This window comes from Lagopus muta, chromosome 5, assembly GCF_023343835.1.
Source record: "Lagopus muta isolate bLagMut1 chromosome 5, bLagMut1 primary, whole genome shotgun sequence".
NCBI classification, from domain to species: Eukaryota; Metazoa; Chordata; class Aves; order Galliformes; family Phasianidae; genus Lagopus; species Lagopus muta.
In genome coordinates, this window is record NC_064437.1 from 20314593 (window position 1) to 20338542 (window position 23950).

Below are 23950 nucleotides of genomic sequence, written 5' to 3' on the forward strand. Positions count from 1 at the left end.
CTTTATCTCCATACGGTAACCAGAGGCTGGTTACCTCTGGGCACCACATAAAATATTACCAGGTCTGTGAATGTGCTTTGGTTGGCTTTGGTTTGCACTGGGCTGGCTCGGAGTGAGCGGTGAGGCTGCGAGGGCACCATTCCTCTCTGAGGAACTTCAAAATGGCGGCAGCTGTGTGCATAGATTTGTGCATCTCCCCTGGAAATCCTTGTGTGGTATTAAGGAGATTAGTGTCCTTAGCTTTGCTCTAAGCTGATTGGGAAAAAAAAGCTTGATTATCTTAATTGGACTTAAAAAGTTTACTGTTAGAGGCTAGTGTGACGTTAGAGGCTAACATTTGGACAACGTGGTTAAACCTAAGCTTTGTTAGTTCTCCCTTCGTAATCTGATGTGCTTTTTGGCTTCTTAAATCCTTCCCTCCTTAAGTAGGATGGCTTATCTCACCTGTGTTAGCTGCTTAGAAACAAAAGGAAGAGACACCAGTGTGAATGTTTGAGGAAGTCCAAGTTTCAGTGTGCAATCACAAGGCTTGGTTTAAGCAAGAACGTGGAGCAGAGCAGCGCAGGGAGCAGATGGTGCTTGATCCTGCCTATTTATTTTATTCTTTAAAACTTCAATTTAGTGAAGCTCATACTTAGCCATACAATATTAAAAGATGTTGCTCAGAATAAAATTAAAATATTTTTTAGTTCACTCTAGAAAGAGCTTCACAATACAACTGCGTGACCATATAGAAGAAAGCAATGATGGGAATAAGGATGAAGAGAAGAGACAAAAATTATTAATAGATTTGTAATGACAGGAAGTTTATCCTAGGGTTGAGGTAAAACTTAATGGTTCATAAATAGCAAATTCATTATGCTTTTAATACGCAGGTTATATTAACACCATATAACATCTTTATTGTACCATTAGTACCACTTAGTCCTAAACTCAATTTGGAAATAAACATTTCCCAATCTTTCTCACGGAACAATTGGCCAAATAAATTCTTTTAAATATAAATGGTATCTGATTAATGCGTGGCTCTTTCAATCATAGACAGACTTAAAAATGTTCTATGCCAACCCTTACACAGAGTTCTTAAACGTTAACAAATTAATTTATTTTAAAGGCCATATCAAGGTGAAAACACCAGAGCCCTAGGCGGCAGGACAATACATCACAAAGCCATTTCTCATTCACTCGCAGTAATGGCGAAGGATATGTTAAGACATAAAACGTGATATGGTTTGTTAAATATTCATTCATAATTTGCATTCATTATTAAATCATGTGTTAAAACCAATCTTTAATCTCAAAAATACATAATGTGTTTTCAGATAGACTTTATGACACAATAATTTTATACTTTCCATGTTGCTTTTTAAAGATTGACTAGGATGTACCAAAATGGTCATCATTAATGTGATTTAATTATTCTAAATATATTTGTTCTGCATTGATGCTGATTTCAGTAGCTTATTCTGGGCTTTAGGTCAGCATAAAATAAATACCTATTTGGTAGATGGTCTGTTCTATGATTAATGACAATTTAGCTCCCCCCAGCGCTCCATGGCAACACCGTAGTTCACTGTCTGAAATGCTCAGGGTGCAGTGCGATAGCTCCAAAGCTTATTTTGTAGTGGTCCCTGACAGTTACCTTGTGATAGCAGTGAAGCTTGCTTTTCTACATGTTCTTTTTTGTTGCTTTTGACTGCCAGGGAATTTCTTTACGTGACTCAACAGCTTTAAAACTTTAAATATAGGGAGCTATACTGACTAAAATGTAGTCTTCACTGAATTTCCATAGAAATGCTATTCAATTTGTATTTTGTGTGGTGAAAAGAAAGGCTGGTATGAGAGGACTGAATGTGACAGAGAAGTGATTTGTGTTATAGGAGACCAGGCGCTACTCAACGAACCATGTAAAAACAGTTCATTAAAATGTTTATGTGCTTGGCTGGCTAATGCAAAGAAAGCTTTATTGCAGTCTTATAAAACCTTAGTAACTTCAGGTTGAAGTCAGATCAATGCATCTGTAATAATTCAGTCAAATGCTCAATGCAGGTTAAGAACCACCAGAAAAGAGGACAATATTCTTGAGGCTTTTCTTCCAAAGTGAACCATGTTTTAGTATTTAACTTGTGCATCTACAAACCCTCTTTGGGGAAGATTTCTGACCAGATCTACTATCTCTCTGGATTTTCCAGAATCCTCTTTCTCCTGAAATGTCGGTTAGCAGGAATCTGAGGCATGTGGCACTTGTCAACTCTACAGCATGAGCACCAAAGCTGGATGTGTGGGATATACTTAAAGTTTGTGTTCTGTCCAATGCATATGCTATGCACTTTATGTACAGTTCTAGACAAAATTCTGGTTGCCCTAATTTTGAAGACTGTAGTGAAGAAAGAAATCACACCGCTCAATTGTATTTCTTGTTTAACTGTTGACTTGTCCTTTAAGCAAGCACTTAACTGAAAACGAAGATGTCAAAGGGAAATGGATTTTTTTAAATATTTGGACACCGTGAGTTATTGAGAAGCTCCTGAACAGGCAGCAGAATTGGTATTGATGCTACGAGATTAGTTTTAGTGAAAGTGAAGTGCTTGTGAAAGGAAGTTTGCTGCACCCTGTCAGCGACCCTGTGAGAAAGCTACAAAGCTGCTGCAGCTTTTCATGGCGGCTCAGCGGGAGGCTGGCAAAAGAGCCTCTGCAAAGAATGTGAAGAACCTCAGTCTCTTCAAAAGCTGGATTACCTATGAACCCTGAGAAAAATAGATGGAGCTGGCTGAGAAACCTCTTCTAAAAGCAGTACCTTAGTTGTACTTAGTTATTCCTCACGTTTGCCTGAAAATACTGATAAAAGGAGAGAAGTTTCTTGGAAAGATGCCTAGTCAGAGCAACCCTCTGATTCCTAATCAGCCACACGCTCTCCCTGCCCTCCAGGAGAATATGGACCATCAATTTCCTCATAAGATGAAGGGGAGGCAAAGCAATAGTTTAGCATCCTATGCATTATCTCTCTTTTTATGATTACAAATAGAGCACTTAAGTTCACTGACCCATATCTCATACCAGATATCAGTAGCCAGGTCCAGATTTAGGTTATTCTTCTAGCACTGGATTATGTCTTGCGATCAGAATCAAATTTACCTAATACGATTCCTTGATTGTGACACTTCTAACTGGCACGGTATGTGGCACAGCCAGAGCTTGGAGATGTAAAGCAAATGCCCTCAAGTCCCAACAGCAGAGTTGTTAGGGCTATACTATAAGCCTCTGAAAGGCTGAGGGGATGCCCTCTGTTAGGTTTAATTAAGCTGTCCTTCTGCTTGCAAGGTTCAAAAAGGGAAAAGCTAGTTTGCTCCCCGTATGGCTTTCCCAAACTCTTTCAGATGTAGTTGTAAGCTTAAATGACCCTCAGTTCTGCAGGATATCAACTTGATGTGTATAATTGATTGCTAAACATTTTTTACAGCCTGTTAAATGGTAAAGCTAAAAAGAAATATATATGTGAATGTTGATTGAAGTGCTTTCGTACAGAGGGGTCAGAGACATTAGTGAGTTAAAAAGAGAGCGTGAGCTCTGCTGTGGTACTTGTAACCTGTGTACTTTATCGCGTAATTGATGCCACATGGTTGCTCTGAGGGTTTATGTCAGGTTTCAAATTGCAAATATTAAAATTCATTTAGAATCAAGCGTGCTTCAGTAAGGATACTATGCAGAATGCTCAGCAATGTAGATTGCTGGTGTTATAATGGCAATGATTGTAAAAGAAGAAATTTGAATGACCGCAGTAACTTGTAACTGTGGTAAGAAGGGAAAAATATCAAGGTGTAAAACCTCAGGCTAAACTGAAATGGATTAGTATAGACATTCAAATGATAATTGCTGGTAATTTTGTTTTTGTTATAATTTGTGGTGTTTTTTTAAATAACTGACAGAAGACATAATGTATTTTTCAGGGTTCTGCGATCGCCAGCCAACAAATGGGATCTGTCACAAAATATTTGCAGCTCCTGCAAGCGAAGAAGGTACGGCGCTGTTAGAAGTACAGGCTGAAAAATGTTTGCAGTGTGCGACAGTGAGATTTTTTGGCTTAATAACGTGATGGCTGGGTGTCTGTAACAGAATACTTTGTTCACCCATTTCTAGAGATGAGGAGAAGAAAGTAAATAGTAAATTGTCAACCATTGTCTGGATAACAATACCTCACGACTCTCAGAAGCACAGTTTTTTACTACCAATATGATATTCTAGATTTTTTTTCCTTGAAATCAATAGTAATATTAAAGCACAAGTATAACTTGGTAGAGCTGCCGTGCAAGTATGCTTACCTATGAAATTCAAGGACTAGAATAATACTTTGGACCCTGCTGTTTCCCTGCTAGTTACGTTAGTTACAGAAAGTATTCAGTATGAAGTGTGCACGAACCCATCTGACAGTGAAAGCAAACTATGAGCTTTGTGTATGCTGTTGAGTATTCAAAACATAGAAGCAAGTTTCAGATGGTATAATTCAAGGGGGACTGAAAACAGTCATTTGAGGTGACAAGTTCAGTGTTTCATGGATGCAACTCCTGTGCTCTCCAGTTCATAAGGTTTCTTGTTGTTGGTTGCTCGGTTTTTAATGTAAAAAGCCAGAATGTAGAAGGTTTATTTTCTTGAATCCTTTTAAAGGATATTTAAGCATGTTTTGATTCTAACTCTCTGGAATGAACCAGTTTGGCTGTTAATTTCAAAAACACGGGACTTCAAAGGTGTGTTAACTGTTTCAATGTATGCACTTGGAAAATGCACACGCTATTTGTCTAGAAGGTGAACTTGTTTGGTGATCACTTATTTTTGCTTTAAAGATAAAAAGTTATTTTAATTTGTAATATCACCTGCTGAAAATGTGACACTGAATTAATATGCTTCCCATAAAAGTGGGATGTTAAGCTCAGGTAATATATTTGCAACATTGCTCAGAAAGAAGGAATTTGTTTGGGGGATGTTTTTTAATGTAATCTATTAGTAATATAATCTTAGTGCAGTTTCATTTCCCTTTCTCTCTATGCATAAACAGGATCAAAATTCTTAATGCTATATAGATGTATTTTTTTCTACTTACTAAAGAAGCTGAAATGATTTTAGACTAAAGCCAGTCATTATTAGGATAGTACTTCTAAAATGCTTCAAGCATACCACAACTTTCTGGCTGTGTAGGACAACACAAGTTAGCTAAAATGAAATTGGAATCTGAAATGCAATCTACAAGCAATAAATCTTATTATAGGGGTAAAGTGATAGGGAAAGTGACAAGAGGAAATGAGAAGAGAGTATCTCTCTTAACAGGAGAAGAAACAGTTCTTATTTTCTAAGTTTTGTGGAAGATCATTAAGATAACATCCCGTATCTTGCTTATGCTAAATTAGCTCTTGATCTGACTCTTGAAATTAATTACAAAGCCTTGTTATTTGGGCAAGATATTTCTGGAATAAGTTTCATTTAAGACAGCACAACAACAGTGAAGTTCGAAACGTGTTTGTGTCTTTTTTTCATGACTAGCCCATGTCTATTCTCTATGAAATTGATGTCAGAAAAGTATTATATATTTTCAGTGGGAAATAGAAGGCTGCCCTCTACTATCCTTGTCAGGACGTCGTATCCCTTTAATCATACTTTTCATTTCAGTACATTGAAATTTCCGTTACCAAGGACAACATCATAAATAAAAGTGTTTGTGAAATTTTTACCTGCAGCTTCCTAACTTTGTGCATTAAGCATGAGACTAGCAGAGAGGTGGTCAAATGTGAAAATTTATAATCATTTATTACGTACGGCTGAAGCGAGAAGGGAATAAAAGCGTGAAGGCATACATCTATAAACTGGAGCAGAAAAGCTTAAATGAAAAGTAAAGTGAATTTCTGTGTCTTGTCATAAAGTAATGAGAAGCTAGAGCTTTATTCATAGCAACCCAAGATGCATTTACTCTCAATCTAGCCTTAGCAGTAAATGCTTCCCTGATGTATTGCTTTGGACTTACAAAGAAATATTTGTGCTCTACATAATAGTATAGTTAGGAGAATTACTGCATGGCTGAGGAGATTCTATAAAGGTTTATAGCTGGTGGTGTTACTGTAATTTAATCACAATGTAGCTAATGTAGTACTTTAATATCACAGGTTACTTTTTTATTTACCATTTATTAGTAACTGACAGTCAATCATCACCACATCATAAACAAATCACACAGGATTCTATAGGAACCCTGAAGTTCCAGAATGGATGCGCTACAGCTCTTACACGTGCTCCATAATGAGCTAAACATCACAATTATTTTTTAACTGAGTAATCCTGTAAGTCAGGGTTCTCGCTTTCAGTCCGTCAGCCAAAGAAAATGTTCCATGTCATGAATACAATTAGTGTTGCATATTACGCATACGTGTGAAGTAACACATCAATCCATTAGAAGTAATACTGAAGAATGTTTTCTAAAAATACGAAGACGATGCAGGTAAAACACACAGTGCACAGGAACTTGCAGATGTTGATGAATGAGTTTCTACAGGCTCATAATTACGTGCTCTTAAATTCAGCCTGTTTTGTGTTAGTGTTACTGTGCTTTGCAGGCTGAGAACAGAAGTGTAGCCAGTAAATGTGGTGGATGATCCGTGCTCTCCAGGCACTGAAACCTCAATATACTTATTGTAAAAAGAGTTAATTATTTAAATGTTTCTTTATTGTGCTGTATGACTGAAAATCTTTAAGACCATCCTTTTTTAGATCTACCATAGGTAGCACTGACTACCCTGGTTTTGTGTTTATTATCAGATCTTAGAACAGAACTGCAGGGTAGCCTCTGAATTGCTTGTTTGCAAAACTCAGCACCCTCTGAAACTTGGAAAGTATTGACTCTTTGGACTACTTGGAAAACCTACAGTTTTCCTAAGGTCCTGAGTACACTGTCGTCTTTTAATTGCAAACAGAATCTTTGTTTTTCAGTACTCTCTAACTGTAAGGAAAGGATTAGAGACCTACACAGGGCTGCCATGCTGTTCATTGTGTGCTAGCAATAAACTGTATCAAGACGTGTGCTACAGTCACTTGAACGGCTTCTCAGTAAGCCTACTAATTTGCATCCTGGTATACGTTAATGCTATTGGAACACGTCTCTTTAAATTAAAGTTTCCTGTAATCCATTCTCTTGCAGTGAAAAATACTTCCTTGAAGAAAAATATGAAATCTTTGGAAAAGAAAAAAGAAAAACCCTCTGCTTTGCTATGAGAGCAGAGTAGGAAATCCCCTCTTCTATTCAGCACTGTTTGTATCTGTAGGCTCTCCAGACTACTTGGCCATTTGCAGATGTAAAAGGAATGCTGTTGATTTCATTTGCTTGAAGTGACTAAACAAACAAAACAACAAATCCCAATCATGTTGCTGTTAGACTTCGCTCCCCTTACAATTACTTTACAGTTCTCTTAGGTCACAGGAAGCTCTTCAGTTCCTTTGTATATTTACTGACCCTGTGGTGGAAGAGTTCTTCAAAGAAAAAGAACCTGAATCACTGCTGTCTGCTCCTGTAGCTCAAATAACTGCTAATTGTGCCATGCACAGTCAGAAGAAAATGCTACTGAATTTCTAAACATTATTGGTAATACATAAGCATGTATAGTAAACGGAAGGCATCAGTAGAGAGAGATGTCCTGCCTGTTATCATCCTTCTTGCTTTTCAATGGCTCTCCCTCTACAGGCACATCATGTTCAGCGCTCCTTTGTGTGGTCAACTAAAACAGAGTTGAAATCATGCTATGTGGATCTGATTTTTTTTTTTTTTTTTCTTAATGCTGTGATATTCTGGCATTGCACCTTTTAAGGGTACAATGATACAAGTTACTTCTGGTTAGATTAAAAATGGATTGAACTGCAAATCAAAATCTCTAGTTTTAGAGGAGGATTTAATGCCACAGGCATTCAGTTGATTCCTTCCTTGTGAAGGAATCAATTCCTTATGAAGATATCCTGTTCATGGACTCTGGAAAGCTGTGAAACTGTTTCTCTTCACTATTACCTTTGAAGGATTCTTCTGCTGGCTAGGACTGGGACTATGTCCCTGACATTTAGTCTATCTTTCCCGATCTATTTTTATTGCACTTGTTGAAGCAGCCTCATACCATCTTCTTCACGCTTTCAGTTCCGTTTCTTGTTTGACTCCTTCCTTTCCTTCTGTTTCTACCTCTCCTTGTAGACCTGCAGATAATGTTGCCCCCAAGTGGCTTTGCATTTCATGGTGTGGGTGCTTTTTTTTCCTCTTGTATTCTGTATATGTAATATTAAGGATAACATACAATGTAAGAGGAGTGGAAAGGTGAGCATGAAAACTCTGTGATACTTATGGACAGTCAGTAACAGTGACAATGATGGAAAAAAGTTCTGAAAGTGTGGAGAGAAGATGGGGGAGAGGGCGGGGGGGGGAAATAAGACTCCTGGTAGGGAAACAGGCAGAAAGAAAACATAGCTGAGAAAAATATACTGAGCTCTATGTGAATGTGTAGATCTGTGGGGTTTTATTTCTGCTTATGCTGCATGACATATTGACTATTAAATACTATTTAGAACTCTGTCAATGTCAAATGGATGTGCTGGTAGGTAACAACTACTGAGGGGTGGTGCAAGGGAAAGTAAGAGGAGTACCTGAAATACAGAACTTAAATTGCTGCTGTTCAGAAAACTTGACATTTGAGCACTTTGTTCCATTTGCAAACGAATGCATGAAGACCCTAGTGTTTTTTCCTTGTCACTTTAAATTTGCTTAGCTGAATAATGAATTATTTAGAACTCAGCAGAAGTATCAACTCACTTCAACAGAAATGGTGCATGAGCATGCAACAAATTTTCAGACAGGTTTTCTCAAGCAACAGTGAAAATGTTGGTTGCTTTGGGGTGTAAATAGTTTCTTTTAATATACCCCTCCTTTGAAAATTCACCATTTCAAAATACAGCCTTGTGAAGGCTTTAAAAAATCCAACGAGGAACTAAATGAAATTCAGGCATTCCTTCCACCTCCTCCTCCCAATTAAATGTTTTTGTTTATTTTGCAATGAAGACTGTGTTAATATGCATTGCGGGTCAATCCTGAAGTAATAACCAGTTTCGGTGTCTATTTTCAGACAGTGAGTGGAAGTTAATTATTCAATGAGCTCTACAGTCAAACGAGCTTTTTTTTGTAAGAAAACACGCTATACATTCTTTCTGAGGTACTATTTTTATACTTTGTGCATCTCAATTCTTTCTCTAAAGGTCAACTGCCATCAGCTGAGCAATTAAGACTTCCCTGCAGTTCATGCAGGAAAGCTATGAAGTGTACTTCAAAGCATGTAAGTACAGTGGTTTGTCTGTACCCACACAAACGAAAGCAAAATTTCAAAGGCATATTTGCAACCGACATGCAGTATAAATCTAAATAGCTGAGATAACTTGATTATGTGTGAGCAATCAGAATCCATCTTGGCTTTCACAACCATGTGGCTGTTCTGGCTCTTAAAATCTCCAGTTGTAAGCTGAACGTATTTGTTATGGAACAACCATGAGAATGTAAGCATGACCTTTGGAAACTATTTTCACACCTAACAATTTTAGAGTAAATTTCTAAGTTTCTTTATCAAAATAATGTATTGGACACCTGGAGTAAAATTTGGCAACTCTGTCCTTTTTTATATTATCAAAACCAGGTCTTATCATGAAAACAAGGGCAAAAAGAAACAGTCCCCCCCCCCCCCCCCCCCCCCCCAAAAAAAAACAAAACCCACACACACTATGTCTGGGTAGTTGCTAAGAGTTTCAGATTAGTAAACATGACATCAATAAGTGAGCGTGTGGCTTTGAATAAAGTAGCATATGGTCATAGGCCCATCAGAGGTTTCCCAAATGAGGAATAGCAGTGGCAATCTAACTGGCTTTGAAATATATTTTGAAATGGCCACAGGCGAGATGTCCAAAGCAAATCTAGAGCTGAATGTTTGTTCCCACCCACAGAAATTCAGAACTGACAGAACTGCACGCTGTCTGGTAAGGGGCAGCATGACAATAACTTCTGATAACAGTATTTTGTATAAGCATGGTTTATACTCATTTTTGTTAGTCGTTGATGCAAGAATTTCAGAAAGGCCAGAGATATGGTGATCTTGCATTAATGCTAAAAGATGAAGTAGACTATTGAGAGTTGCACTTACCTAGCTCTGCAGTAGCTACAGACAGAGCTTTACAGCTGCCTTGTCCATATGCACTTTCTGATCATTTGTAGCAAGAAACTGCTGTTTTGTGCCAACAGCCTTATCCTTGCAGAACTTCCCAGCAAAAGCCCAAGAGGCATTCGGCTTTTAGGGAAGGGCGGCATCGGGAATCTAAAGCAATGGAGAAGATGTATTTGGAATGAGGCCTCCAGCGCTGTGTTTCTCTTGCTGTGCATCTCCACATCTAAACCAAAGCGAACCAATCTGATGTGAAAAATGGAGGGGTGGATGTGGCAAAACTGTTCAGTCACATAATAAGGAGATAAGCTCTATGAGGAAAAAGTGTCTATCATGAATCCCTCTGACTGGAGAGAATTTAGATGGAAAGCTTTGAGGTTTTTTTTTTTTAGGCTACTAATGGAACCAGGATGGATAACCCTCTAGAGTGTGTGAAAGTATAGGTGTATTCCTAGATTTTGGAATGCTTAAGCTGCATGAATTCTGTTCAGAGATATAGCTAAAAAGTAAAAAATAAACGCACTGAAACCTCTGATGATAAAAAGTTCTGATAAAATAAGAATGTTTAGGATGAAGTTGGAGAAGCTCTTCTGAATGTGGAAGAAATCCTATTGATTTGAATGGGCTACAGATTACATCCAGTTCTTTCAGCCATTGCATTCAGATTTATGGGGTCTGCCTATTTATAAAGAAAAAAAAAAAATTAGACGAGTGTATATCACACTTTCTACAGATCACTGAAGGTTTTCTAGAGTCTACAGATTGAGATAAACTGTAACCTCAGGCTTGAAGCTACTGTGTGGCAAAAGAGAAGGCTTCTGGCGTTGGGGTCTTCTGCAATGTGTGTGCTTGTTTGTGTATGTGAGGTGGAGAAACACAAATTTAAACTTGTACTAATGGTAACACTGGGATTACACTTTGTGTTCTAGTTATATTACAGAGATGTGTACAATCTGCACATCACTTTTTGGTAAATTAACCATTTAGAATTACTGGACTTTTTTCTCCTGTACTCACATTTAAAAATATAAAAATACCTAGCCAGTTTAGATCACTCGTGGGTAACTGTGGTGAGATTCTGATAAACAGAAGGAACAGAATTTAGCTTGATGTGGTGTGAATCGATGTATTTTGCACCACATAACTCACCACAAATAGGCTTCACGCTTATTGTGTGTGTGTTAACTTGTTCAGGGTGGAGCAAAACAACCTTCGGAACAAGAAAGTGATTTGGAACCTTGTTCAATAGAAAATGTTTTAGATGTTATTGGTTTAAAGAGCACTGATGAGTCCTTTGGGTGAAATATAATGTATTTCTCTGCTTGTTTCCTATCTCACTAAAAGTACTTGGAGGAATTTTGTTAAAATGAGGAAGTATAGTTTAAAAGCAGAAAAGGTATCTCTGAGCTGATGATTAGTACAAGAAACAGATGGCAGCTGGAAGAAGTTATGGGCTGCTAACAGTAAGCAGGCAGAGAGAAATTTGCAGCTCTTTCCCACCAGCCAGAGTTCCAAGTGCAACAATGTATAGAAAGAAAGTACAGCAGCAGTAATACTAAGCAATGGAATAGCAAGTCCATACTGTATGCCTTAGCTGCCTTAACCCCCCCCCCGAGTGTCCTCTTCAAACGTGTAGAAATAAGAACCCTGATCACCTCAAAACAAAACAAAAAAGCCAGAAAACAGCAGCAACAGCAAAACCGTAGCAACAACACAGGCTTTTACCCAGTTGCTCCAGTAGGATTTTGGTAAGGTGTTGATGATGTACTTAATGGAAATCAGAAATTTTGCTGTACTTCTTGTAAAAAAAACATTAGATTTTCTTACTATTCTAAAAAATACCTTTTTTTTATGTAGATGGTATTGCTGACTTTTCCTGAAAACAAACTTAAGGGCAGCAGAAAGCAAGAAGGAAGGCTGATCTGCTTGTGAAGAATCTGAGCTGCTCTTTCAATATACCAGATCCCAGATACTCTCCTGCATGTGTTACGTAGCTTCAACTGTAATTTCCTGTGTGGCTCCTTAGCAGCACGTGTTTCTGAGAAGGACAGGTGCTACAGCATCCCAAAAATCCTAACTTGGATTTTTTTTCCCCCATTAAATTCTGAGGATTATGATGGCAAATAATTCATCCAGCTGAAATCAGATTTTTCAACTGTTACTGCTCCTTCCCTTAGGAGGGATTCAACCTGTGTTTCAAGACAAACTGAAGCCAGACTTTCTGTTTCTGGCTATGTGCTGACGTAGTTTTCATTGTGGGTTAGATTCATGTTTGTGGCAATTCGTACAAAACAAATGCAGAAGAAAAACATTTGTACACTTCATTTGTTACAGGGATTCTTGTTGTGGAAGCCAGAGTGGTACTTTGCCTGCACGTCTCTACTTCATCCATGCTGCTGGAAATGCAGCCTGGATGTTAGAAATGTTAGAAAACATGATTAATCTAAGGAAGAGTCTGGTTCTACACACAGCCGAGGTGGATAGGAATCAATCTCCAAAACTAAACCAAAGAATTCTGGACAGGAAGTTGGTATTTGTTCCCATGTCTTCGCTATGACTGATTTTTTTTTTTAATTGCTGATTTTCTGGTGCTCTGCTACTTCAATAGCACTACAAATGTTTTGCTCATTTTTTCCTTTCTTTTTACACTTCTCACCTGACTCCAATTTCTGTCCCCTCCTGTTTGCCAAGCCTGGCTTCAGTAATTTCAGTGGTAACCACAGGAGCTGAAGGGATGGTGACTGAAGTCAGTGGTAAACTGAGTTAGAAACCTCACAATGCTGCTTCAGGCAGCAAAACTGTTAATAGTAGTAGAAAGGAAGTTTCTACTTTAATGACCAAAGGAACTTCTTCATATGTGCACAATTAGTTCAGGACTGCTATCTGTGATCTACTACTTTTTTTTTTTTATTCTGCTGCACAGCAGAAAATTACTTGTAGTGAACTTCTTTATCAGTGACTGACTTTTTTTTAAGTTCCTAGAAGAAGCAACACTTCAAAATACTGTTGAATTAGGTATTTAATATGAATGTATTTTCATTTTAATTATGCATAGTTTTTACTTGAATATTTTGCTAATATGTTTAATTGACCCATTGAAGTATCCGTGTGAGACTTTTAGTAGTTGAGAATTCTTAATCTTCTTCAGTTGTATCACGCAAATGAAAGAATGAAGGCCTAAAGATTAACAAGAGAAGGGTTATTAAGTAATTCAACCTGATTGAAGATTGGTATGTCAAAAAAGTGCTCCGATTAGAAATACTAAAAGTATCTGTGTAACACTCTCCACTACTCCACGAAATGACTGCAGCAATGTATAATGTTGAATGACATGTGCTGCCTACAAAAGGAAGCTTTTAGAAATAGTTAGGAGACAAATGTTAAAACTGAGGGGAAAAAAGCTTCTGCTGAAAACAAACAGCAACAAAGCAGCAAAGCCCACCTTGAAGATTGCTGTTGCCCTAAAGCAGAATAATCTCCTGCTAATAGCCTCACCTTACAGTAGAACCACCCAAACTGGATCAGATCCTGACAGACGTGCTGAAGATGAGCACTGTCCACAGACTGACGTATTCAAGATAGCTGGGCAGTTCTGTTAGGGCCTGCCACGTTTAAGAGCTGAGCAGCCCACGTATGCCCTGCACAGAGCTGCAGACAGAACTGTAATGAATCAGGCAGAGATCCTGTTCTTCAGTCTCCACAAAGCAGCCTCCTAGCCCAGCTGAAGGTTTGTAGCTCTACCTGATGTCGCACTGAAAAGTGGGATTTGTTCTTGGTACAACTGAAAGATGACAACTGTGTGCTTGGTTCTCTTTCCTCTACATATAGCTTGTTTTTTTGCCTGCCTAGAATATAACCTCTTTAACTGCCTCATTCTGTGCTGATATGCAGTTAGTTTCCTTTGACTCTTTGCAAGCGAGATGGAAACATATACACATATTAAAAAAAAAAAAAGAAAGGCCTCGGTGCTTCTTACTTGAAGGATTTTGTTGTATTATTTTAATCCCAACAGATGCAATTATATCCAAAACTTTGTATTATTACAATGCACTGTACTTCCCAGGTGCTTGGGGCATCTGACCTCCTGCCTGGAGCAGCTGAAGGGCTGCGGCAGCCACCTGCAGAACCTCACTGTGGGCAACACCACATTGGTGGCACCGTGCCAAAAGCAGAACAAAAGTCTTCATGAAGGACTAAGGATGCTCACAGCACTTCTTATCTTTAGCAGGGAAATTTGTATAGGACTTACTTGTGTAGTCACAGCTTACTACTAAAGCATTTTGCAGATAATTTTTGTAGATCCGTTTAAAAGTGCCTGTGGTGCTGCCTGTGTTGCTATATATTGGACAATGTGATTAATTAGCTGCCAGTAGCCAATGTTCATTGTTTTTTATGATGTGCTTATCTTGCTCCCTATAACCTTGGTATTTAGTTTTTATTTCAGTGTAACTTTAGAGGAAGTTTCCAATCTCTTTTTTTTTTTTTTTCCATAGTGTAAATACAGATTTTGGATAGTACTGTGAAAGGAGTCAGAGTCAGAATGGTCCACATCCGCTGCATTTGAAGAGAGAACTGGGACTTGACTCTGTAAGTAATTATGTCTGTGTGTAATTCTCATATCTGAGCTGCTGGGTCCCAGGGTTCTGGTGGTTCTGTTTACAAATATGCCACATGACATAACTGAGGTACATTTTATGTGAAGGCATGCTCACAAATGTGGCTGTCTATTCTTTGAATCAATTTTTTGTTGAGTTCAATGACATAATCAGTAAATAACCGAAGTACTGGATTTATTATTATTATTATTATTTTAAACAATAGGTATGAAACAAAATCACTGTTTGTTCCATGGATTTTACACTGGCACTGAGTAATCGTGTGAAAGAGCTCCCTGCCTAATGAAACAGTGATTTTGCTGGTGGGCAATTCCAGAATGACTTCATCTGTCTCTAGGTTATTTGCACGCAGGATTAAAAATATGTTGATTGTTTTTTGTTCATGCTCCTTTAAAAACAAAATTACAAATGAATGTAGTAATTGTCAGTACCTGTCAGCAGACTGCAGGAACCAGGTAGGTCCTGGACACAGAGGTTTTGATACGGCAAAAAGGTTCACGAAACCTCATCACAGTGAGTGTGTTATTTGTTCCTACTTTGTTTTGTCCAATACTGGTGCAGTGCAAAGAAAGCTGAAAAAAAGAAAATTAAAATAAAATAAAATACAGAAACAAAAACAAACTTAGATAAATAATGTGTACTATTTGCATTATGCCTTTCTGCCCTCACACGTTTCTTGCTTTCTTCATGTTTAGATTTATAAAATTTATAAAATAGTTAACTGGTCATTTCCCAATGAATACGAAGATTACGTATTTATACACACACACGTGTATTCAGTAGGGAATCTGGTAATATACATTTTTTTCTTAATTTTTTTTCTTTTTTTTTTTTTTTTTTTTTTAAGAAAAAAACCAAAGCAGAGATGCTTGTTCCTTCCTTTGCTATGGCATCTGTATTCTGTTTTCTATTTTATCTGAGGCTTTTGTATGAAGATGATTCAAATAGAAAATTATTTTTTTCTAATTAGTGTCTTGGTGCTAAGTTTCTCATTGCCAAGCACCTGAATACCACAAATACTGTAGGTGATGTACTCCCACGTTATCAAATAAATGCTCAAGGTACAGCTTATAATGTTGAAAAATAGAAAAATAAATTGACCTTGATGAAGTGTGTCTTCTTTTGTCTGTTCCCAGGAAAGTTTATTTCAGGTATTTCTACTGCTGAAATGATTAGAGTTAACAGCTTTTTCCCTCCATTTTATTTTACAGGGTCTCTTCATCTTCCTGATATATGGGGTGTACAACACAGAGGTAAGTCTGCTTGGAGTATCTCAAGGCTGACAGAGTGAATGAGAGAAATGACAGGTTTCTTATCTTGATAACTGAGGGACAAAGTTGGCTTTCCATATGAGTGTCCTACTGCCCTTCATGCTTGGACTAGCTTATATGCATCCCAGCTTACCATTAAACACAGACACCCTGAATAAAGGGACAGACTCATTTCTCATAGGCATTGACTAATATTTTACTGCTGCTTTAAGTTTTTTTTTAATTCCTGGTCTGTCTTTTAACACTTAGCTAAACCTGACAGTCCTCAACTTCCATAATTTAATTTGTGACTAGAAACACACTGTTAACTTAAATGCTCTATAAAAGAAACTGTTTAAAATATAAAAGGAACTCATTTTATATATGTGCCCTCAAAAAAATTTGTTGGGTGTAGAAATTGCATCCAATTACATTTTTACATTAATTAGATACTTTTAAGATGTCAGAATCTGACCCAAGGTTTCTAACAGTTAGGTCTGTGGAAGTACTTCATGTGTACAAGTTGAATTCTCATATGGGAATATGTTATTTTGCATAAGAATCATAAGGAATTTACCCCGCTTCTTTCACTGCTTCCACTCTGTGTTACTAGTAGCCATCTGCACTAACATGTCCAGTTCTAAGGTTTTAAGCTAAAGCAGCCCTGCAGTTTAGGTTTTTATAGAATTTGGGATTCCTTAATAGAATCCTGCGGAAATATGAAAGGCTTCTACGGTCTGTGGTGACAAATGAAGCAGGATTTTATTCAGATGTTATTAGCACCTAACAGCCCACAAGAAAAACACTGATGTAGCGTTCTGGATATTTTCAGAGACACACAGAAGGGCATTTTGAGAGATGGAAATTATTTCTGCTGTGAAGACGAATTATTTCTGTACGTGCTGTACATTCTGTATGGCACGCATACTCTGACCATTGCCTTCTTTGCGTGTTTCTTCTTCTCAGTGTGGGCCTGAGAAGGCAGTGCCCGGGGCTGCAGGGCATCCACCAGAAGGGGCGCGGTGACTGCGTGTGTAAGAGGTGCCCAGGGGCTGCAGCTGGGCATTTTCACCTCATTCTGGGGCTGCAGCTTGCACTTGAATTAGGCGTTGCAGCCTTAGCGCCGCAGAAACGCCGTGCCGTCGTTACCCGCGCGCCGTGTAGGGCAGCGCTCTGCGTGTCCTCCGGGCACCCGAGGTTAAGCGCGGCACCCAGCGCCGCCCGCGGGCCGGGCGGGCGGCGGGGGATCGCCGCGGGGACGGCACCGCCTCGCCGCCGCCCTCGCGCCGCTGGCGGGTTCGGCTCCGGGGCTCGCGCGGCGGGACGCGGGCGGGAGGGGGCGGGCGGGGCCGCGATCGGGCGGGGTCATGGTGGAGCGCCCGGCCGCCCCGCCCCCTGGCGCCGCGGGGGAGAGCGGGCCGGGCCCGAGGCCTTGCGGCGCCCACCAACATGGCCACGCACCCCCCCCCCCGGCGCCACGCGCCCGCGGCGAGCAGGAGGAGGACAATCGCGCCTGCGCGCTGCCCGCCTGCGCGGCGCCCGGCCGGCCGGGCCGTACCCAGCGTGCCGCGCGGCGCGCATGCGCGTTGCGGGGCGCAGGGGCTGTTAATTCCATTGTGGAGCGGACGCGGCGTTATTTTTAACTGGAGGCGGCGGCGGGAGCCGTAAGTGCAGCCCGGGCCGGAGCCGCCCGTCGGCGCGCGTGTGGGGGTGGCGGCGATGCGCCCGGGCGGCGGCTGCCGGGTCGCGGAGGGAGCCCGTCGCTGAGCGCGGCGGAGCGGGCGGCGGTCCCGGCGGGCGGGCGGGCGGCGGGTCCCGCGGCCCCTCAGGGCCGCGCTCCTCCCGGGCCGCCCTCCCGGGGATGAAACTCGGCGGCGGTTTCCTCGGCGGCGGCAAGAGGGCGGCGGCCATGGAGCCCGGCTTTCCCCCCGGCACGGTGATGTTCAACCACCGCCTGCCCCCGGTCACCAGCTTCACTCGGGCGGCCGCGCCCCCCCCGGCGGCCCAGCACCCCCCGCAGTGCGCGCTCCCCCCGCCTTCCGCCGCCGCTTCCTCCGCGGCCGAGCCCCCGGCGCCGCCCGCCCCCCAGGACGTGACTTTCAAGAAGGAGCCGGTGGGGGCTTTCCCCTCCGCGCCCTCTTCCGCGCAGCGCGGCCCCTGGGGCTTCCTGCAGTCCCTCGTCAGCATCAAGCAGGAGAAGCCCAGCGAGCAGGACGAGGAAGAGCCGCCGCGGCACCACCACTACGGGGGGCTCTTCGGGGCGCCGGGCGAGGAGCGGCCCCCGGGCCTGGGGGGCGGCGGCGGCGAAGGCGGCGGGCAGAGCGTGATCCAGGACCTGAGCCTCCTGCAGCACCTGCACCAGCACCCCTCCCGGGACCTGCTGCTGAGCGGCAGAGCCGAGGGCGGCCCCGGCGGCTCGGGCGAGCCGAAGCATGACGCCCAGGTCAAGAAGGCGAAGAGGCCAAAGCCAGAAACTCAGGGAATCAAAGCCAAGCGGAAGCCCGGCGCTTCGTCCAAACCCCCCCTGGTGGGAGACGCGGAAGGTGCCGTCGCGTCCCCGAGTCAGAAACCTCACGTCTGCGAACACTGCAGCGCTGCCTTCAGGAGCTCCTACCACTTGCGCAGGCACGTGCTCATCCACACCGGGGAGAGGCCTTTCCAGTGCAGCCAGTGCAGCATGGGCTTCATCCAGAAGTACCTCCTGCAGCGGCACGAGAAGATCCACAGCAGGGAGAAGCCTTTTGGGTGCGACCAGTGCAGCATGAAATTCATCCAGAAGTACCACATGGAAAGACACAAGAGGACGCATAGCGGAGAAAAGCCATACAAGTGTGACACTTGTCAGCAGTATTTTTCGAGGACTGATAGACTGTTGAAGCACAGAAGAACGTGTGGTGAAGCCATAGGTAAAGCAGGTGCTGGAATGGAGCCCGGATCGTCGCATAGCATGGGTAGCTTGGCTGCATTGTCTCAGGGAAATACAAATTCCTCAAGGAGAAAAAGTAAAACAAAAAGCGTATCCACTGAAAGCAAAGGAAATAAGTGTAGCAGCAAAGTAGCGGAATCTCAAGTTACAAGTAATGTGGCCATGCCAAATTATGCAGTTGATATTCCTATTGTGTCTTCCAGTGGTGGTCTCATTGGCACAGGCGTAGAAGAGCTTCAGAAAAAGGTGCCAAAATTGGTCTTCAAGAAAGGAAGCAGAAAACAGGCGGACAAAAACTACCTTAACTTTGTATCACCACTGCCAGACATTCTGGGGCAAAAACCCCTGTCTGGGAAACAGAGTGGCTCTCTAGGCTCATTAGTAGCCAGTACCAGTGTAGAAAATATTGGCCTTCTCCAAAGTCCAAGCGGTAAATCAGGTCAAATAAATAGTAATTATGATGATGCCATGCAGTTTTCAAAGAAAAGAAGATACTTGCAAACTGCAAGCAGTAACAGTGCCTTTTCAATTAATGTCGGACACATGACTTCCCAGCAGTCCGTCATCCAGTCTGCAGGTGTTAGTGTTATGGATAATGAAACTCCGTTGTCTCTTATTGATTCAGCATCCTTAAATAGTGAAATAAAGACTTGCCATGACAAGTCCGGTATTCCTGATGAAGTCTTACAGAGCCTTTTGGACCAGTACTCTCACAAATCAGAAGGCCAGAAAGAAGATCCTTTCAGTATAACTGAACAGCGTGTGGACTTGCACAGCTCAGGAGAACATTCAGAGATGGTTCAGGAAGAGAATTTGAGTCCTAACTCTCAAACTGTTTCAAACGATAAGGCGAGCATGTTGCAAGAATACTCCAAATACCTCCAACAAGCTTTTGAAAGAACGACCAATAGCACTGGTTTTGCATTCGGACCCAGTTTCCAGTTTGTGAGCTTGTCCTCAACTCTCCATAACCACACTCTGTTTCAGGACAAACAGATATACACTACATCTCCACTCGAGTGTGGCTTCAGCCAATCCGTTACCTCAGTATTGCCAACTGCGTTGCCAAAACCTCCGTTTGGGATGTTGCTTGGCTCTCAACCAGGCTTTTATTTATCTGCTTTGGAGGCTACGCATCAACAGTTGACTCCTTCTCAAGAGCTGGATGATCTCATTGATCCTCAGAAAACCTTAGAGACTTCATCTAACTACCAGTCAACATCTCAGAAACTGACTGGCCAGAAGGAACAGAAAAACTTAGAATCCTCAACGAGCTTTCAGATCCCATCTCAGGAGTTAGCTAGCCAGATAGATCCTCAGAAGGACATAGAGCCTAGAGCAACCTACCAGATCGAGAACTTTGCACAAGCGTTTGGTTCTCAGTTTAAGTCGGGCAGCAGGGTGCCAATGACTTTTATCACTAACTCTAATGGCGAAGTGGACCATAGGGTAAGGACTTCAGTCTCAGATTTCTCAGGGTATTCAAATATGATGTCTGATGTAAGTGAGCCATGTAGTACACGAGTAAAAACCCCAACCAGTCAGAGTTACAGGTAAGGTCCCGACTGTGACCGAGCTGTGGGGTCTTCTTACTGTAGTTTTACTTTTACAACACTGCCATTGGAATGTTTCTACACGGTCCTATTAAGAATAATGTAACATGCCCTTTCAATGCAACTTTTCATATTTAGTTTATTTTGTTAGCGTGATTTTTTTAGATCTGTTTTATTACGGTTTTTAATCAGGAATCAATAGATTAAAATAGTGTTTTTGTTCAAGTGGCAACATTTAGCAATCAAATTTACATATATAGATTGTCAGGGAATAGCCCGAAAGTTTAAAATGCAAAAAATTAACTTTGTTCCTAGGACTAAGGTTTATTCTAATTACTTTACTCTCAGGAAAGTGTAACAAAGCATGGGAATTCTATGCACCACTAGTGTATTGGAACTTCCAATTTACAGATAGTGACAAATATATATCTCAAGCTTTTTGAGGAAGGGATCTATAACATTTCACATTGCTGTCTCATGTCTGGGCTGGTCTGACAGAATTTTGCTACCTAAACCATGTTGCTTTTCAAGTACTCCTGTTCTTCTAGGTGATGCTGATTCCGGACAGGTTGAGCAGATACTCTTGGATCTGTACTAAGAACCCAGAACGGTAGCTTTAATATAAACAATAATGTCCCCAGAACTCCTTTGTAAGACTGTAATTCCGTAAAGAGTTTCTGTTGACACAAGCCTTGAGAACAAAAAGCATGCCTCTGGTTCATGCCGTTGTAACCCCAACTTGAAGCTACAGTCGTAGTCTAGATGTCCTTTTGGGATGCATTATTTATTTTACATGCCTCTTTTGTTTTTCCCCCCTTTCCGCATTCTTTTGTTTTTTAAGGTTCCCTTTCTTTTGTTGTGCTCCCAATACCTTGATTTGTGTTTTTTTTCCTTATTTTACACCTTTTTCCTTCCCCTTTTTGCCCAAATTGCCCACTCCCTCTCTTACCCATCTTAGCTAGCATTTAAAAAATTCTACATTCCAGAAAATGCGTATCTTACCATGTACTTTCGACATCAAATAATGAACAGTGAACTCCCACAGATTTTAGAATTCTGTCAAGGTTTCCATGTACAATAAGAAATAATATACTCCCAACTGTACATACGAGGCCCTGATCCTGCATCAGGATCAGCTGTCGTGGACCCCTGTGCCCCTCTTCGTTACCGGTGGTGTCATTGGAGCTCTTTACGGATACGGGGGCTTGCAGCAGTTCATCGCTGCAGGCTCAGGGCCTAAGGCTGCAATTCCATCAAAGGTTTCTGGTGATGATGTCAACTACGAGAGTAGGACTTGAGTGGCTTGTTAATATCAACAGAACTTTTCTTGGGAATTACTGCCTTACGTTATGTATATTTTGTGGTACATTATTTATTATATGTGAATCATGACTAATGCCTGTGGAGCCACGGAAACCTGCTAGAAATACTGGTGGCCATTCAAAGCTGCTGAAAGGCAGTGGCACTGCTCTAAACCACTTTTTAAAAATGTATTTTTTGATTAGTTTTTTAATGTAATTTTGGTGACGTTTATGCTGATGGTTTTTTTATGTACTCTTGGTGATGTTTCAGTCTTACGTACTTTTCTGGTGTCAGGAAAGTACCAGTGGTTGTTTGCAGTCTTATTGTGTAATCAGCCTATTACAGGCTTCCATGTATAATAAAGTTATTAACATTGTGCAAGTGTAAAACACTTCTGTTATGAAAGTGGTGTATTATTAAATGAATCGTTACAAACATCCTTTTGTAATTTCTCCCTTTGTCCCTCACCACTAAAATTTGAAACCTGAGCCCACTTGTAACCTCTTTTACTAGGCAAACTTTCTTTTTCTTACTAATCTAGAATTTGTTCCCAGAAATCCATGTAACTCCATTAACATTTTCTTTATACTTGTTTATGTATTTCATCCTATTTCAGTTCAGAAAAAGTGAACAACTTCTGTTCTCTGTACACAGATCCATGTTAACGGGGATGAAATAATCCATAACCACTTGTTGGCTTTTTCAGTACCTTTTCCTTTGTTTCTCAGAGGTTATAATTTTCTTTCTTTATATTGTGTGTAGTAGAAATTGCGTATGTATTGTTCTGGCTGTTTGCTTTAACTTAATACTAATAAAACCTATTATTCACAACATCATGAAGATATCACTTCTATTATCCAGTAACGCTTCTGAGAGCATCTTAGGGAAATGTTAAGTGAGAAAGTTCTGAGAAGGTATAACATAACATGCTGGCATCTCAGCTTCTTTTCTTCCTTCAATTTCTTTTTGGATGAGATCATCTGAATGTGCTATTTTAGAAGTCAGGTCTCTGTCCCGTATTTTGAGCTAACAAGGGAAAAAAAGAACTAACAATTTTTTTCATGCTTTCATACAACCTCACCTTTTTAAATCTGTTTTTTTTTTAATATGTGATGTTGGTTAAAAATATTAAAACCATGTATTGTTAATTTCAAAGATGTTTTGTAATTGCTGAAAATCCTTAATGACACACATATAATGCAATTTTGTTCAAAGTAAAGATCTTAGAAAGTCATCTACCTGTTTTATTTTCTTCCTGAGCTAACTTACCTTCTAAGAAAAGCTTAAGTAAGGGTAGTGGTATGGCAGAATACTTACAAGTATGCTTTTTAATGTGAAGATGGTTTTCGGGTATCCTGAAGTCATATTTTAATTCAACTTTGCATGTAATTATAAGAGTGGCAGTATTGGAATTCTCAGCAGTGGTGAAGCACTGAAGAACAGAAGATTGCAGTTTGAATCACGGCGATGAGATGGACGAGAGAAAAATGATTGAAATCGTGACAAGTAATGACTTCCAGCTAATAAGGATCAAAGTCTTCCCAAGTAAATATAAGATAATGCTAAATGGTTAATATTCAGCAAATTGCTAGGAAAAAAATTGGAAAGATCTAAGAGGGGAAATCACTGCAATTTTGTCTGTTCTCTCCACAGGCTAATATCATTCAAAAAAGAAACGGCTATGGTTTTCCCAGTTTAACGTGGAAGGAGTTCAAATTTATTTTTCTTCCAATCAGGTTTAGGTAGAAATCAAGTGTGGCTTTATGTGCTAAATACTAGAAAGGTCCTACAAGTCAAGTTGTAGTTGTGTTACTGTGTGGATGGAAGATTTATTTAGGGTTGCGGTAGTAGGAAGAGGAGAAAGGAAACGAACAAAAAAAGCCCTTGAATTTCACTGTCGTTCCTGGCTTATGTATTTATTTTTTAATTATGGCAGGATGATAACTTATCTCCTATTGCTAACAGAATATAAAGAATTGTTATACATGATGATAGAAAATTGCCCATAAAGTGTTATCTTATGATAGCAGCTCGCATAACCTGTTTTTGCTTGGAACAGGCATGATTTGGTACCCAGAATTGTAAATGT

General features: G+C 40.6%; 1 protein-coding gene across 1 annotated transcript; it reads left to right on the forward strand.

The window, feature by feature from the left end:
• Positions 1-17861: 17861 nt before the first annotated feature.
• ZNF281 (zinc finger protein 281) lies at positions 17862-22298 on the forward strand. Its single transcript, XM_048946525.1, has one exon. It carries the CDS (start codon positions 17942-17944, stop codon positions 20561-20563), a length of 2622 nt encoding a protein of 873 aa, XP_048802482.1. The 5' UTR covers positions 17862-17941; the 3' UTR covers positions 20564-22298.
• Positions 22299-23950: the final 1652 nt, after the last annotated feature.